Genomic DNA, 17,783 nt, shown 5'->3' with positions numbered 1-17,783 from the left:
CCCCCCAAAATCTTGTCCATCTCCAGCTCTGGTTCGGGCATGCTTTATCCATGTCATCAAAAAAGACATGACATCGTCAAACGCAATCCCTTGTATAACCTTAGCTTCCTTCCCAGGCTTAATGCACTGTTTCACGTGTCATTCATCTTGGGTAAGGGAAAAGGAGAGACGGGGTCAGTTTACACAGCGTGTCTTTAATTATGGAAACACTGGCAGTCTTCATTTTCTCAAAAGTTTTGAGCTCACATGTTTGTAATTTCCCTGGTCTTTCCTGAGCCTTCAAAACTTACGCATAGCATTATGGAAGCAACTATTTCCACAGGAGTTCCTGGGAAGACTGACGAGAGTACGGGCATGTGCATACCTTGCTGGTTGGGAGGCTGGGACTTACAGCTGGAGTTAGATAAACAGTGTGGGGGCATCCCTTCCTATCAATAAAATTTGTAAGAAATAGGTACTTAGTTCAGAAAAGTAGTTTAAAATTGTTATGGTGCATCCAAATAAGAAAATAACCACAATGCAAAAACCATTAATAAAAACACCTTTTCTACATTCAGCGCAAAGCACATAAGGATTGTTTTCCAGCTGAAGACTCCTCCTGCTAAACCACACACCTGCCAGAATTTTTATTGGCTGCAGCGACGTTGTTACACTGAGATAACTTTTGCAGATCAAACCCTACCATTTGGAAATTATACCTCTGACTAAAAAAAAAAAATTCTTTGTTGCAGATAGATGCCCATGCATGAAGAGAGCCCCGCTGGGTACGAGTTGCCAAACTGCAGCTTCTGGCCAGGCTGGGTTTCGCTGGCATCTAAAATGCAATCAAGCACCTTCATGGTGGCAGATCAGCTGCACAGCTGCACTTGAGCAATCATACTTGGCCATCCTTAGCTCCAGCTCAGTGAGAACAACATGGCTATTTTAATTGCATGCCTTTCCAGTATGACAACCTAGTAACTAATCCAGTTACCCCTGAAATTCAGTGGGAATCTATCCTCTGATTTAAACAATAATAGCAGCCAGCCCTGAGAGACCTCTGGTGTCTGTAAACCAAGCAGTTGCAAGTGCCCTGTATTATGCTCTTCCATATATTTGCACGGAAAAATTCTGCACAAAATGCTTCACCTTGATTGAAAAAGACTCTAGTTCACTCAGAGCAGAATCATCCCGACCTAACCCCAGGTCTGCTGTAACTCTTCTGATGTTGGTAAAACACGACCTTTGCATATATGAAGGTTTGTCTAGCTCCCTGCAAAATTATTTTTCCTTCCGTTTTATCTCTATAAAAATCAAAGGGATTAGGGCGAAAATCTGGGGCAATTTGCAGAATGACTCTCATCCGAGCAGGTCCCCCCTCAAGGTGGGGGAAGAAGGGGATTTTTTTTTTTTATAAAATAAAAAAAAAAAAAAAAAAAAAAAAAAAAAAAAAGCACTGAGACAGCAAGAAGTGGGATTCGTGGGATTCTGACCTATTCAAATTTGTAAGTATCTCCAAGCTGATGTTGCCATCCTGAGACCCTACATGTCCCTGAACTCTCAAGTTCACTCATTCTTCTTCCCTTAATAGGACACATAACCCAACTTTGAAGCAAAGGGGCATTGTGTTTCTTACACTATGTTAATTCCTTGCTCCAGAGAGCAACTGGGCAGCTACCCCACTATTATAGGAAGCTAAACTGGTGGGGAAGCCAATAGCTGGTGGGGCTTTTCACATACAATCTGCATGGAATCTGTGATTAATTACTTTCTCATGTAACATTTGTGGCTGAATCCCCCACAAGCACTTGTACTTCAAGGACCTGAACCAGGAGGCCTATGAAGTTCTGGGAGACAGTTTCATTCCTGCAGCATCCGAAATAGTGGAGGACTGCACTAGATTTGCTTGTAGCAATATCCAAACAGAGTATTTCTAGGACTGTAGTATAAAGTTACCTTAATGCATATCTTTAATTTTAACCATAACTAGTGCCAGTCATCAGTAAGATTTCTGACATAGTAGGTTAAACTGGCACAAAGAGAGTATAGGAGGTTTGTTACTGTTTTAGGGTACACCTCTGACTGATTGTTACCAGACCTCAAGGAAAGGATTAACTCCCTTCCAGAGACATTTCTGGGGTGTGGATAGTACACAATCAGGGACATAGCTCTGTTTGTGCTAAAGGAGTGAGCTACCAAGATTCATAGACACTTGAATAGGCTCAGATACACTGAAGATGGCCACCAAAAGGAAAAAAAAAAAAAAAGTGCCAAGAAACACAGGGCATTAAAGTGTAATTTTTTATGATCTAACACAGAAGTGCGATTTCCATTTGATTCACTGAAAAAATAAAACTGGTAGCAATCAAACTTTTTTTTTGTATGTACAGATTCTGATTAAAAGTTTGTCTCCTCCAGATTGTTTAAAAATCTGGAAGGAATGTTCCAAAATAGCCTTTCCTGATTAGATTTTGAGAGCTCTGTGGAGAAAGAATCACACATGTACCTGATTGCTTCCTTGGATCAATGCCTCTGCTCTTTATAGCATGCTCTGGTTGATTACTAGCCATGCAGACCTCGGGGAAGAGCTGGATGGCAAAGAGCTGTGATTCATGCCAGAATCAGAGACTTCATATGCTGAAAATGGAAAAGAGAAATTAAAAGCCAAATTTTTTAAAGTCTTCCAGGTGTTAATTGTTCAGCAGCAATAACCATCACAACACAAATAATTTCCTAAGAATTAGAGGCTCAAGGTTGCCTTTCAGGCCACAGGCTTTTCACAGCTTGTTACTAATCTGCTGGAAATTCTCTGAATTACAACTGGTGTCACCTAATTGTTTCTATAGGTAAGTTTTGTTTATTCTACAGGCTTCTATTAAAGCTGTATGTGTGACAGGATTATAAAACTGGGTAGGTGTTGCTCCTGGGCTAAAGCTTCTACTATACTTTCATCTGGAAGTTAACTTGTACATCTGAGTCATAAAACCTCTTCAAAAGGAAGCGTCAGAGAGAAGTGTTTCCTCCTCCTTATAATCAAGTTTTTGAACAGGAGACCTAAGTTTGAAAGTCGCCTTGGGCACTTGCACACAAATCCAGGAAGAATGTGCAGGCATATTACTTACGGGTGCTCTAGTTTATAGAGTAAGGTATACTACTAATGCTCTGGGCAGACAGAAAGGGGAGACTGCAAAAGCAGAGTGACCCAAAGCTGTCCAATTTGGACCAGTTGCCCTGGCTGATAATATTTGCCTTTCACTGAGACTGGCAATTAAATACATTTTCAAAAAATCCCAATAAAATCAGTGTGGCTATATTTAGCTGCATACCACAGCCAGCCTTGATCACAATAGTATATTCTCATTAGTTATTCAGAGTTTCATTCATCAGCTCAACGTGCAGCGTCAGCCAAAAGAGGCATCAAATTGTTGAGCATCATTAGGAAGGGTGTTGGGAACAATGCAGAGAGCATCATTTTGCCGATGTGTAAAACCCAGGTGCACCCACATCCTGACTAATGCGTGCCACTGCGCTCAGCATTGCAAGGAGGACATAATGGACTGAGGGAAGGTACCAAGAAGGGTAGCTAAAATGATGTGGATGATGGTGCAGCTGTCTTACCAGGGGAGACTTAAAAAGCTGAGACTTTTTAATTAAGAGAGGAGAAGGCTATCTGGAAATACGATGAATGAAAAGCTTGTTCCCTAAATCCCCACCTAGAACCAGGGATCACTAAACACTAATAAGGGATTGATTTAACAGATACAATAAAGTGCTTTCTTACATAGCAGGCAATGAACTTGTGGAATATGTAGTCACAGCAGGTTTTAAGGGCAAACAGTATGAGAATTTTCAAAAAGAGAGTTGACAAGTTCAGGGACAACATGTTCTTAAACAGAGAAAAGGCAGAGATGAGTCTATAACATCCCTAATCAATTACCGTGGATGGTGGGAACGGACCTCAGATAGCAGTCAAGTTTGTTTGCTCTTTCTAAACAGAATCTCCTAATGCCACTGCTGGAGATAGGATACTGGGAAGTAGGACATTTCTTAGCTATTTCCAGTAGCAATGTCCAAAACAGAGCCTCACTGTACAAAGTACTGTATAAGCACATTGCAAGAAACAATTCTGCTACCATCAGCTTGCTATTTCAGTAAGCAAGACAGGTAAAATGGCAAGGAAAGTATGTGTTTCTGTTGTTATTCATAAGAGAGGAAGCACTCTGTGTTATGATTTTGGACTGAGGTCTAGAAAGTGCTGCGTGGTTTTGCTTACCATTGCAAGTCCTCAGATTCAGACTAGATGGGGCCTATGTGACTCACACAGAATGACAAATGAACCTCTGTCCTGTCCATCATTGCTCACTGCCCTGAAGCTACGTAAGCCCAAAGTGCTCTTTCTGGTTGACATTGCTCTGGCTCTTATTTACACCACTTCTTCTGACCCCAAAAAGGGTCCTTCAGGCTTCCATGTACCACTGAACTCAAATGAGTCTCTTGGGAACAACTTACAAAGCAGGACTACAGTCCCTTTTACGTTGCAACAGAGAAATAAGGGAAGAATAAACTAAAATGTACATGGGCACAAGGTACAGTGTTATCTCAGGAACAAATGCAGTTCCACTACTTTGAAAATAACCTTGAAATTAAAAAGATTGACTTATGGTCTTGATAGTAGAAGGTATTTTTTTATTATTTTCTTTTTACATATACACAAAAGTAGTAACAAAACAGAATATAAATTGGTACAAATGTATTTTGGTTCATATATTCTTAGTTCAAATGGAAGACTACAGCATATAATTCAGTCTCTCTGAACTCATCGGGGGCATGATAAATACTGGACATTAAATTAGAAATCCTCCTTGAAAGCAAAGCAGTCCATGGAAAAGATGTTATGCTCACAGAAAGGCTATTGAGATGAAAGTCTTCATGAGTGTTGAGGACCTTTCCAGATGTCAATCTGCAAGCAAAAACTGAAGAATTTACAGCAAACACTACACTGGCCTCAGCAGCAGCTTTAGTGAAAAAACAGGAAGCGGCTACATACTGCATCTGGGGATAGTCCTACCATTAGAAGTGATGCAGAAAGGTCTCAGATGTTGCATGTGGCTCTGACCTGGTTTCTGTTGGTAGAATCATAGAACAGCCTGGGTTGGAAGGGACCTTTCAGATCATCTAGTCCAACGGGCTGTGTAGTATTTTAACTCCTAAACAGCATTTTTTTTTTTTTTAATTTCTCTCAAGTTCCTCACAAGGAATTAAAGGTGTATCGAGCTGCTGGCCGAGCCATCTTTCAGATGAAGAGTAAAACATGAGCAGACAGGATATTCTAAGACAACATGCCACTTTTTACAAGAGCAAAGTTAATTTGACTTCTGGTTAGGTCAGGTTTGGGATGGTTTTATTTTGACTGAAGGTGAGGAGAACGGCAGTTTTTGTTGTCATGGTGGGGTCTAGCAAAGAGAACAAACTGAAAACAGGCTTTTGTGGGCTTTTTACTTAACTTTCAACAAGACTTCAAAGTGCAGTAACTGAAAACAACTTTTGGAGGTGGGTAGCACTTTCAGTCAAACTATTATGCTCATTTAGTGGCCAGTTTCCTCTGTGTGGGAAGGCAAGTAGGCAGGAGGATGTCATTTACATAATGATTGAAGGGAAAATATGCATTAAAACCCCACAGACTAGCACGGTCTAAAGCATCTGCAGCACCTGAGCTAGTTCCAACACAACGGACCATTTCTGTAAGTGATTCAAGTTCAAGCAGACACCACCCTTTTAAACAGGTCATCTTCTACATAGCAGCAAATGGAGTCTGTTTCAGTGGGAGTAGGAAAGAGGTCATGGTCCTATAGCTGGTCTCACAAATGCAAGGTCCCATGTAATCACTAGGAGTAGTGTCACAGGTTGCAGACAGCTCTAGCACAATAAATATACATCAGAGTTTTACTCAGACCTGTAGAAAGGGCAGGAGGACAGCGATGCTCATGATAGACAGTCTCTATAGGGGTAACCATAGGGCACAGCCATAGCTCAGCTGCCCCACACAGGAGAGAGAGAGGTCTGAGGTGGCATATAGAGCAAGAGGAAGCAGTGACTGGCAGGATTATGGGAAATACCAGAAGCAGCTGGCTGCCTGTGTAGCTGGCAGAAAGATTCCCACTTCTTCACCTGCCAATTTTTTTGTTCTTGTCTCCCTGCTCATTAAAGAAATGCATAGATCTTTTTCAGCACGTAAAACTTCAGTGGAATCACTTTCAATTCCTATTTAAGTCCCCAAAATGACACTATATAACCCAAATGAGATAGCACCAAGCTAATTTCTGAAGTTGTACCACAAAACATTTTAACAGCTGAAGCTGCTCTAGTGAATGAGTGAAATCACCTGTCTAGTATAAACTAGCAGGTGTGTATATGACTGGGAACCTCTGTCAAGGGCAATAGAAAAGAGAGTGGCCAGACAGTTTATGCTGTCCAGAAGTCCCATCTGCCATGATCTCCAACAATACATCCTGCCGCCTCTAAGAACTGAAACCTTCACAAACTTGTCGGCAAAACCATGGTTCTGTGACACCACTTACAAAACCACTGATACTTTAACAGCACCAAGATTTCTACATCAGATGAGTGGCTTCTCTAGAATCAAAGATGACCACTTAAATCCTGAAGTGACAGATATTCATTAAAGAAGGAACAAATTAAAAAGTTAAAAACTAAACGTGTTGAAATCTTTGACAAAATTACTGTGCCTCCTTTTCCCTTTCTTCTGATGTTACAAATTGGGGGGGTAGGCACAGTTTGAATGCTGGGCTCTTATAATGTCTTTTGCTTATTCCCCCCCTATCCCCCCCCATATAAATAATAAAGTATAGAAATGGTACAAAATTGCACATGTATTCCAAGTGTGATGCATATCAACTGTATCAGGAAAGGACCATTTATAGACATTCTAGGAGAGTAACTAGTCTTCAGGGTCACTTAACTCTTGCTTTATTGCAGACATGGTCCCTAAAAGTGATGTAGACACATCTTCGTGTACCCACTTCACACACGGTACTGAAGCGTCATCTATTTTCATAGCAATCTACATTTGGCAATGCTGTCATAAAGTGGGAGAAGCCATTACTTGCACAGAACAACAGGCCTGTTTTACATATAACCAGTATTCTCCGTCACAAACACCCGCTTTAAGCTAAATATCTCTTGCTTTTTACAAAGGTACACAAAAAATGTCAGGAAGCAAAATGGCAAAAAAGAGAGGAAGAGGTGAGACTGAATCCCTGGAGTATTGGTATCCAGCACTGAGAGACCAAGATGAGCAAGATATCCTAAGACTCCTCTTGGTGGATATCAGGTCCAATTTACTGTGTTCACTGTGGCTGAATCAAGCATCTTGGCAGTAACACCTATCAATTGAGCTTGAAAAGCAAGATGGCAAGAAGGCTAGGAAGACATCTGCCTGGGAAGAAAACAAAAGCTGACATCAAAAAATTACCAGTTCACATACCGGCTAGCATGACTGAACTCCCTGGCTCTGAATTTGCATCTCTGCACTTGGTATTCTAATGCCTGGTGATGCACTCTGATCTTTGTTCATTTACTTGTCCTGTCTGACTGGAAATTATGTTTTGGTAACAACCTGCTATTTACTGTGGCACCACAGCCCTAAACATCCTTTAAGACATGCTGAGGCTTAGCTGGCCAAATTCTTATGCTGGCCCTTCTACTCTCAATGAGAGCTGAGTACCTAGCTTGTTTACATCCTTTTCAAAAAAACTAGGTTCTGTTTTTCGATAACTTTTTTTCAATATCTATTTTTAAAAAACTCCCTGCTATCTACCACTTGAACAGATAGTGCTGTACAGATTCCTGATGCTACTGGGAAAAGCTCTTGCACTCAGTAAAATCTAGTAAGTGAAATAATAATAAGCTATAAACCAAATAATGAAGTATTGCTACTGCTGTACCCCCATGTTCTAATACTATGCACTTGTATAAGAACAAAAATGATACAGCAGCAGATTGCTCTTTGGACTAATAGTTTCTGTGTGCAATGCTTGCACCTGCAACTCCTCAGTTGAGCAACAGCCTGTTCTGAACAGTACTTCTGCTCCCCAAGAAAACAAGGGTCCAAAAGGCAAAGCAGCCACATCAAGAACTAACAATGAACCCTGTAGGAAGTACAGATCCTTTTAAAAACTGATGGATTAGATTCACCCTGCTTCAATAGGTACTCACCAGCAATAGTCCAAGTTAATTTTACAGCTGACAGCTTAAAAAGGTTGGGTGAATAATCAGTTCTCTTAAAATGGAAAACTTCAATTTTCCTTTTTTTTTTTCCGTAAAGATCCTGAACTTCCCAAAGTGCATCTACGCAGATATATGCTCTTGCAGCAGCTTTGCAAGGTATGAAAGCAACCAATCACTTTTTATTTTCTATATTTGTCCTCTTTGCTAATTGCTGCAGAGTAGGGTAACTCCAAAGCAAGCTAGTACAGCAGGGCAATGTCTCTGCAGACTGTATTCTCTGGCAAAGATGATGTGGGATTGTTCTCTCTTTTAACTCCCATGAGTGACTGGTTAAGGAGCTGTACCTGTCACCTCTGTGGCTAGTTGAGAGATTAAAACACGTAACTCCTTTCAAGTATATACTATGCATGGCTCTACAGCAGTATAGTTACTCAAATTGTCACTGTAAAAACGCTCCTTTTTGGCAAGAAATAACAGTGGCCAGGGTGAGAGGAAACAGGTCAAGAATAGGGTGAGGGGGAAACAGAAATCAAGGGCATGGCAGAAAATTACTGCCTTACTTCTCCACAAAACTCATACCTCCAGGTGATACCAAAGCAAGGAAATAAAGATTTGAAGCAGCTGATCAGGAACAAATCAAACTGTCCAGAACCTCAACATGAAAGCAGCATGTCAAAAGCAGGGAAACACTAAACTATTTTTTTCTCTTGCTGAAGAAGCATTGCTGATGCACAATCAGTCTAAGTAGAGGTAGGACTCAATTTGCAGCTGCAAGCACTGCAGAAGTGGCCATAAACACATGGCTTTTCAGTCAGACTATGCTGTCATCTTCAACAAACTGGACTGTACCGAGGCTCTCTGCTAGGACTAAGCTCTTGATTCTCAGTTGCTGGCTTCTTTGCTCTAATGCACTCTAATAGGGACACTTAACTACTGATACAAGAGAAAAAACATTGTCATGAGAATACTCGCCATGCCAACCTACAACAACAATTTGACCAGCTTTGCCTGGGTCCCAGGCAGGTGGGTGTCTTGTAGTTTCAAGGCGATATGTCCTTTTGAGACATTTCTAATCCCTGCAGCTCAGAAAAGCAGGAGATAATGGAGAATGTGCTCGTGCTTCTTAGTAATTATCAGAGGGAATCATAATGGAGCATTTGCACAATTAATTCATTTCCTATATCTAGAATACTTAATTAATCTAGGGAATAAAACTGATTATATTTCTCTCCTAGAAAGCATATTCTTTCTGCACCAGAACTTGATCTTGCCTTTACTATTAATTTTTGGTGAGATAAATATGATCCAATTTTATTCACTTTTAAATGATTGGTCCCAGCATCAATCTTAGTCTATTAGCCAGTTCTGCTTCTACAGGAAGTATGTATCTCCAGGATGCAGCAATTCCTTGTCTAAAGGTAGAAGACTCAAAATTAAAGTTAAAACCATAAATATGTTAATCTCAGTAACCACGAGATTCTGATTAACTATCAAAACTTCTATTTGCTGCTCTCCTTTTGAAGAGGTACTCAGGCTTTAGCTTGTCCAGGTCTTGTGAGAGACATGAGGATTAATGCTGACTGCTGTCTACATGCTCCTTAAAAGTTTTAATTTCCTAAACAAGCCTTATCGTTAAGAGACATAATTTAGATTTTTCTTTACAGGATTTAAGACAGAAAACTAAATAACATACTTAATTTAATGCAATAATTCCTTCCTTCCTTGTAGGAACTGGCCTTTCTGGTGTGCCTTACTGCATTTTGGGACACTGTATACAAGCATAGGCTGAGGTAGAGGTTAAGGTTTGCCAACACCACCAAGCTGTGTGGAGCAGTAAACACGCTGGAGGAGGGACTTGGACAGGTTTGAAAGGTGGGCCCACACAAACCTCATGAAGTTCAACAAGGCCAAGTGCAAGGTCCTGCACTTGGGTCGGGGCAATCCCAAGCACAAATACAGGGTAGGTGGAGAATGGATTGAGAGCAGCCCTGAGGAGAAGGACTTCAGGGTGTTGGTTCATGAGAAGCTCAATGTGACCCAGCAATGTGCACTCACAGAAAGAGAAGCAGCCTAAATGCAACGCAAAGTCTGATCTTGCTTCCATGCAACTATAAATAATTGCAGTTATCTCAATTTCTCTGATTTCATTTCACTGTAACTACAGCACCAGCACCTTTAACAGTCTGGCTGCCGACCTTGTGACAGTGGGGTTTTTTTCCCTGCAGAAAGGCCTGCCTTTGCATCACAAGCAGGGAAGACTCCCAGCTTTCTTTAAAATTAAATATGACTGGATCCCTCCAGATTGCAGGAGTAGGCCTGGAAACACGATCCAAGAGCTCCCTAAAGGATCGTAACCCAGAAGCCAGTACTGGGGGAAGGGGTAGGTGGTAGCAAGAACACAGAATTTTTAAGTTCATCTCATGATCTCTGAACATGTGGCAGACCCAGAATGAAAGTCTGGCTTCTCAGGAGCTTCTGACACTTTAGAGGTCATAGACCTCATTCAGTCTTTTGTCATCTTTACCTTGGATTGTAAATGGGACATTCAAGATGCATAAAATAAAGAAGGAGCACCCTGAATTCCTAGGTTCCTGCCACTGCTAAAGCCATTCAGCATCTCAGTCTCTGACCCTCAAGGTCTAGCTTGGCTCAACAATGCTGTTTGGACAAGGAAAGTCTGCTCAGGTGCTTTTAATTATTAGGAAAGTAGTTTTCCAGAAATAGCTTGCTGGCTGTTTGCCAGATCTATTTCTTCCAACAGGAAAAGCTAAATGTAAACATCCAGCACTTCATAACAGACCACAGAAGTCCCCTCCCAGCTGGAACAGGATTCCAAATGCTGTGCTCTCCTCTCATCTCTTTTACAAAACCCTGGGCTAGCTCATAAACAGAATTATTCCACATACCTTAGCAGATAGCTACAAGGAGATTCTAAGAGCTGTTTCACACTGCAAGAGATATTGCAGTGCTGAAGAATCTCCTGAGTCTCCTCTCTTGACACAGAAATGTTCCTTGTGGGTTTGTAAGAGTAGAGCAAACAAGGAGTTGCTGCCATGCAAACACTTATAATGCCCCTGGGTACTGCCAAAAGAGACTGGTTCCACCCAGCTGCCTAAGAATAGCAAAATTGGGCCCACCTGAAACTGATTCAGAAGGAAGGTTGGTGGAGATATATATACATGCCTGCTGCATTTATCTCTTCTCATAACCTACTAATGTGACTACTGTCAGACTTGCCTGCACTTCAGAGAACTTTCGGTTATATGGCAGTGTGCTTACTCATGACACAGGTATAGAGGTATCACGTGTGTTGTAACCTCTCCCAGGCTCCACAGACAAGTCTTCAGGGAGTATTTCACCTTCTTCTTTATTGACCTGTACCTGCAGATGTATTAGAGGAGGCAGAACATCAGGTGTAAATCCAGTAGGAAACTAGTGTCCCCTAAGAACTCTAACAATGACACACATGGGGAGGCAAGGAAATATGTTTTCTGGGTTCTGCCACCTATGAACAACACACTGGCAGGAAGAAAATGAGACACACAATATAACAGTGAATAGTCACTCTCTGCAGTAACTGCTAGGCAGCTCATGGCTCCAATTCTCCCTTTGCAGCCTTGTTCCCCACTGGCACAGCATCTGTCCTCAGTCTTTCAGCATTCAAAGTTCCCTATCTCTGGAACCTGTAGCCAAACTACATGACAGGAGATACATTCTTATTAGTACTTCAGTTTCCAGTTTGGCAATTTTTGGAAGACATCCAGAGGACACGTTAAAAGACTGTAGCTTGAAATCAGGAAATGGCATGGTTTGATTGCTCATGTATTTACTCTTAATTCCTGTGATGCCTAGGGATTACCATAAACAAACTTCCTTACTTGGTAAGCACTATACAAATCTGTAGGATAACATTTGCAATAAAGAGGTGATGGATAAAATAGGAGACACAATGAAGGGAAGTTTTTACAGATGGCAAAATAAATGATTAAGTAGCTTGCCCAAGGTTGCAGAAGAAAATTGTGTGAGAGCCAGAAACTGAGACTATGTCTGCTGAGTGATAAAACATGATTTTACTGATCTGAATTTTTTCCCACTTCTTAAATGCCAAGGAGCTCAGCTGTGATATAACACTGCTCAAATGTAACTGAACACAGTAAACAGAAAGTGGTTTCATTAACTTATAGAAAAGAAGAACTTTATCTTACAGAGGGTGGAAAATAAATTACTCATTTGCAAGCAAGGCAGTGTCTTCTGGGTCAGTGCTGAGCGGTGTCACCACTCTGCTTAGTTCCAACAGGGAGATGACTCACTAGTGTTGACATTGTGGTGCTGCTGTTGGTCTCCCCTGCACATCTGACTTCCTTGCTTTGGGCAATTTTTACAACCGTACCCATCCTCCACAGTTCTTCAGCTCATTCAGAGTTTCCATAGCCAAACTCATAGGTCTGGAGGGAGCTATGTGAAAATATTGCTTATCAGGTACAGGTAGATGCCAAGGGAGGCTTGCAGCTAAATGGTGAAGTCCTCGCAATTTACAGCAGAGAGAGGAGCGAAGAGGGTGTCAGGAGGGAATGCATTCCAGGACACTGCAGGTGGAATCACGAATTTCTCCTCTGGAGACTGCCTGTGAAAAAATAAAGGATCATCTTGCTTCCTCTTCACAGGAGGTCAGGCAAGGCAGAGAGCTGGCGTCAGCCCCAGCCAGCCAAAATTAGCAAGAATTAGCAAGAAACTCAGTGCCCAAAAGTAACCTTTATAAAATTTAAGACCTTTTAATGCCACCAAAATAATGCACAGGAGAGCCTCGCAGGAAGCATCAGCACTGTCCCACTACACAGTCCTTCGTGTCTGCCTACAAAGCAAACAAATCACTAATTCAGTCACTGAAGAGATTTGATGCTTTCTGCAGGGGCCCTGGGAATTGAAGAGGTGGTATGACACACGGTGGTAAAGAAAGAAACCAAGCTGGGGTGGGGGGTCCCACTGTGCAGGAAAAAGCCTCCAGTTGGCAGGTGTTTGACTGTTTGCCCTGACTGTCCGCCTCAGACCTTGCAGGGCACTCACAGCCATTTAGCTTGCAGCATTGAAGCAGTTTGTTGAAGGCAATGTGACTGTGTCTTGGCTTGGAGCGTAACACACAAATTAAATGCTCTACTACAGTGCTGTCTTGAAGTACTTCCCCAAAAATGCAAGAATGAACCTCTCTGGCATTGCCTAGACTAGATTTTTTGCTAAAAATTTCCCACCAGTCCACCTCAGCTCTGATGGGGAGATGGCAGCAATGTGGACTCTTGAGCAAAAGAAACTTTGAACTTGAATATCAAAGGTCTTAGTCCATGAGGAACAATTTTTAAAAGGCTTAAATGCATTAGAAGCTCAGATAGCATTGGTTTTGCACATTCTAGGAAGAAAATCTGTACATCAGAATCCATATATATTTCTAGAAAAATAATTTTACTTTCAAATTAGCACCTGTTCTCCATCTCCAATGGGATTTGCACATGTCCAGAACTTACAAAAAAGCAATATATTCCTTTGTAGGACATTAAACCTAAACATTTATTAACATAACTTTAGACATTCACATTTGTAAACTGTTGACCTTCTTTTAAAATATTGTTTTACTAATTGATATTTCTCATTATCTTGAAGTTTTACATGTAGCGCTTTCTAACTATACCAATAGGTTGGGTATGAAAATAAAGACTATGTTAAAACAAACCTAGACAAAAAAATTCTTAAAAATTTGGGTTTGTCTGGGGGGTTCCTGCAATTCGTCTTTTCATAAAATGCCCTCTCTTGCCTGTGAAAAAAAATTAAATGCTCTTAGTTTTTGAATATTGTCCAATAAAAATTTTTGAACATTATTTTTTTCCATTTGAGAACAGAACCATGTCCGCTTCATGCTCCCCTGCCCACAGCTGTTAAAAGATATGTAAAAGCACAGAAAAAAGCCCAACCCAAAACATTAGTTATTAAACTTCCCCCTTCCTCTTATTTTGCAATAACAGTTCAGAAGCATGCACAGTTAACTTTTCATCAAGAAAACTGTTCTCATCTAAGTTGCTAATACACCCATAGAACTGATAAGCTAAGAATATTTCCTGCCTCTTTTTTTTTGTTAATTTCCACTTGGTATATATTTCCATGCCAAGCAGAATTGTGTTTTCTACCCACTCTGAAATTCATATCCAAAGACAAACTGCCTGCAGAAAAGCAGACTTTGTTTCTGGTCTATTTTTTCCTATCTAATGCTTTTCCTGGTTATGGAAAGTTGTTCAAGACTCTGATCACTCAGAGAGCTCTGAAAGAATTTTTATTAATAACAACCAAGGCTAATAGGCCAAGGCAGCACATAAACAAGAGGCTTCTTCTTTTAACATCAGGATCCTTAAACAAAGGGATTTATTGATCTTCTAAACTATAAGGCAGAGGACTCGGCTTTCTATATTTTGCCCACAAAAGCTGCTCTAACTTCCCACCAGGAAAATTATGCCAGGTTGACTTTATAAAGCACTCTGAAAAAGGTTAGAGCTCTTATGAAAACTGGAAATTCCATGGCTATTCTTAATACTCTTATAAATATTATTAATATTCTCTCATTAATATTCTGTTAATGTTCTGTATTATCTTCCTCTGTGAACTTTTACTGAAGTAGCATTATACAGACGCTTTGGTAGTGGCAGGTAGAGAATTTTGAGCACCTGAGCACAGACACCCACAGCATTTGTCACAGGACTCCGAGAGGACCTCAGTGAGTTGGAGCTCTGTTTCTGCCCAAGGGACAACTCTTCTGCTCTTCAGTCGCTTGGGTGTTGCTAGTATTGGCCTTGCTTGAGTAAACTGTGCACCAGTTGACTCCCTGCATTTAAGCATCAAGCCAGCTAGCCTTGCTAGCCCAAGCACCACATTGTGCCACCTCGGTGTTGAATTGCTTGGGATTTGAGAAGTTTGGTAGGACTGGCCACACTGGAACTCAACCAGGTGAATAGTGACCACTCTGCTACCATGGCTGGTGCTTGTGTTATGCAGGAAATGAGACCTGACAGATGACGTCAAATCTCCCATTGTCACACTATCCTTTAAATGACAGTGGCCGATAGCAGAAGCTTATGGAATAAAAGGAGAAGAGAACAACAGCGTGCTAGGCATGTACTAACACTTTCCCAGGGTCTCCCTGGCAGGCTAATCTCTGCAGCTCAGGGCTCTGGGATGTAAAGATACAGGAATTTGTGGGAAAGAACACAATTCATCATGAATCAAAATACAGATGTTTCTTTCTTCAAAAGTTAATTATAAACACCAAAATCATTTGATGAAATCCTGGAGAATTTTATGGAAAAAGAAATTAAAAAGCAAGCAAGAGGGACCTTCCCAGCCTGCCCCAGTCTCATATTCACTTGCCTGCACCCCATCCATTTGACCCTGTTGAGCTAAATTGGTATCAGTGCAAAGTAGGTGAGGTTATGCCAGTGTTACAGTCAGTCATCCTGCCTTAGCTAAACCACTTTTAGAGGAGCAAGAGGAAAGACTAGGAAGACCTTTGTAATGTGCACAAGTAAATCAGTGCTTTTATGGCCTGGTGACTGGAAGCCCTACACATGTTTCAGTTGATAAGGCAATCACAAGACTTTCATTCTCATCTGAATAAGAACATTTAATCTTTGCAGCTATGTCCCATGTGCTAAATTAAATTTCCTGCCAGCTCAGCAAACAGTTTTGATACTTTGAACTGCATTGTACACGCTTTCCTTTCATCACAGGATGCATTCTGTTTCGGCATCAACAGCCAAGAGGAGAAACACCACTTAGGCCAGGGAGCTACATCTGCTTCAGCACAAGTATCAATATACTGCAGTCAAAGGAGTCTGCAATCAAACAGCAGGCAGCTGAATCCCAGCTGGGATGGGATTCAGGTGACAAGGCAGAGGTACCTGCAGTGGGGGCAACTCTGTTTGAACTAGTAACTGCAGACTCCTTTAACTGTCCACGGAGATAAAAGCCTACTTGGTGGGCGCAGTACAGCTCATCTGATGCAAGCAGCTGGGTAAACGGCATCCTAAAAGTGCCTCTTTATCTGTGCTGATTTTTAAGGCTGTGCAGAGAATTAGCTCAGATGTAGACAGCCATATTCTCTGTGGTCAGGAAGGAAGAACCTGACTTTCGGTTCCCTCCCAGTTCTAGGCTAATAAAAGTCTTTGTCACAGTAAGTTTGGGGAGGCTTCTCTGTTCCCCCTGCTGCAACTCACTCATCTATGAGTGTGTTTCAAAATATTTCATACTTACAGGCTAAACTTTGCATCTTCAATGAAGAGTCACCTAAACACCTAAAGCAGAGAAAGATGGTCTTATTTTTCTTTCAAGGGAAGAGAAGGAAAGAATTTTTCCTAAATAAGAGTGATTAACAGTTGTGATTAAGAAGATTTTAAAGAAACGAAAGTTCTATGGATGCTACAGTACAAAGCAAAAGGTAGACTGGGGTAGCAATACACAGCTAAAAAAATTGTCAGGGGTAAGAAATTCAATTGTCTTTTGGTCAGCTCTATTCACAGCTCAGTCCCTTCCCAGCTTTTCTTGCATCATCTGGAGTTCACAGCATTTTCAAGATTTGCTGGCACATGTTCAGAAGTATAAGAGGTTGAGCAATAAAGTCAACTCAAAAATACTTTTCTTTCTTATACCATTGAAACGTCACAGGAAGACAAGTTTGACCTACAAACCTCAATTTCTCAGTATTCCAAATTCTAGCCATACTTGATCAGAGTAACTGAACGTGGCCAAGGAAGAAAAGCTTAATTTGCTATAAGAAGGAATTAAATGTGTATAAACAGAAACTAGGTTTTGGCATGCTATCCTCTTTCCTAATCCCTCAGTATTTCCCCAATTACTACACAGCCCAATCATTCTACATAAGTTGTTTTTATTAACACTACAAGAGGCCATCTGTCTACAAATACCCAGTCAAATAATAGAAACCAACACAAGAAAAATCAAATGCAGCTACTGACAGATCCAGAAGATTTGTATGCAGAATAAATATTTTACTTTTTAGGTCCCTCAATAACATTCAGGGAGATTTTCCAAGCATTTCTCATTTCAGGGTGGCAGGGAACTGTAACAATTCTTGCTCCACCCATTTCAAGAATTTTTACTTTCAATCACCAGAGATGATGTAACATGAGGCCTTTCCAATCTGCATCACCCTGTTATCACATCCCCAAAATACTGTGCATGCTGTGAATGTTACAAGCTTATAAAAACGTAACAGCACATTCTGATCCCAAAAATTCTGCTTGTCTTAGAGGTGTCTCATATGAAAGATCAGAGTTCCTCTACAAAACTATGGCTGTAGCAATGGGCAGGTCCTCTGGATGGGTCCCCTGAATCAGTTTAAATGGATTTGGTCTAGTAATCTAAACTAAAATACTTGGGTTAGTTGAACAGTTCCTGTTGAGACCTATTTTAGATTTGTTTTTAAACACACCAATTTGCATAGAGGATTCCTTTAAAAGTTTTGTTTTGAAATCAGCATTTTTTGTCATATACAATATTCCCGA

At 40.9% G+C, this 17,783-nt stretch overlaps 1 protein-coding gene across 1 annotated transcript in view; it reads right to left on the bottom strand.

The window, feature by feature from the left end:
- Positions 1–294, bottom strand: part of PTPRJ (protein tyrosine phosphatase, receptor type, J) — a 98,294-nt gene extending 98,000 nt beyond the window's left edge. The window contains exon 1 of the mRNA XM_014959930.1: positions 291–294. Coding sequence (XP_014815416.1) covers positions 291–294 — 4 coding nt within the window. The remainder of the gene's footprint in view (positions 1–290) is intronic.
- Positions 295–17,783: the final 17,489 nt, after the last annotated feature.

This window comes from Calidris pugnax, unplaced genomic scaffold (genome assembly GCF_001431845.1).
Source record: "Calidris pugnax isolate Ruff unplaced genomic scaffold, ASM143184v1 scaffold435, whole genome shotgun sequence".
NCBI classification, from domain to species: Eukaryota; Metazoa; Chordata; class Aves; order Charadriiformes; family Scolopacidae; genus Calidris; species Calidris pugnax.
Note: the sequence above shows the minus strand (reverse complement) of the source record. Positions and strands in the feature narration are given on the sequence as shown.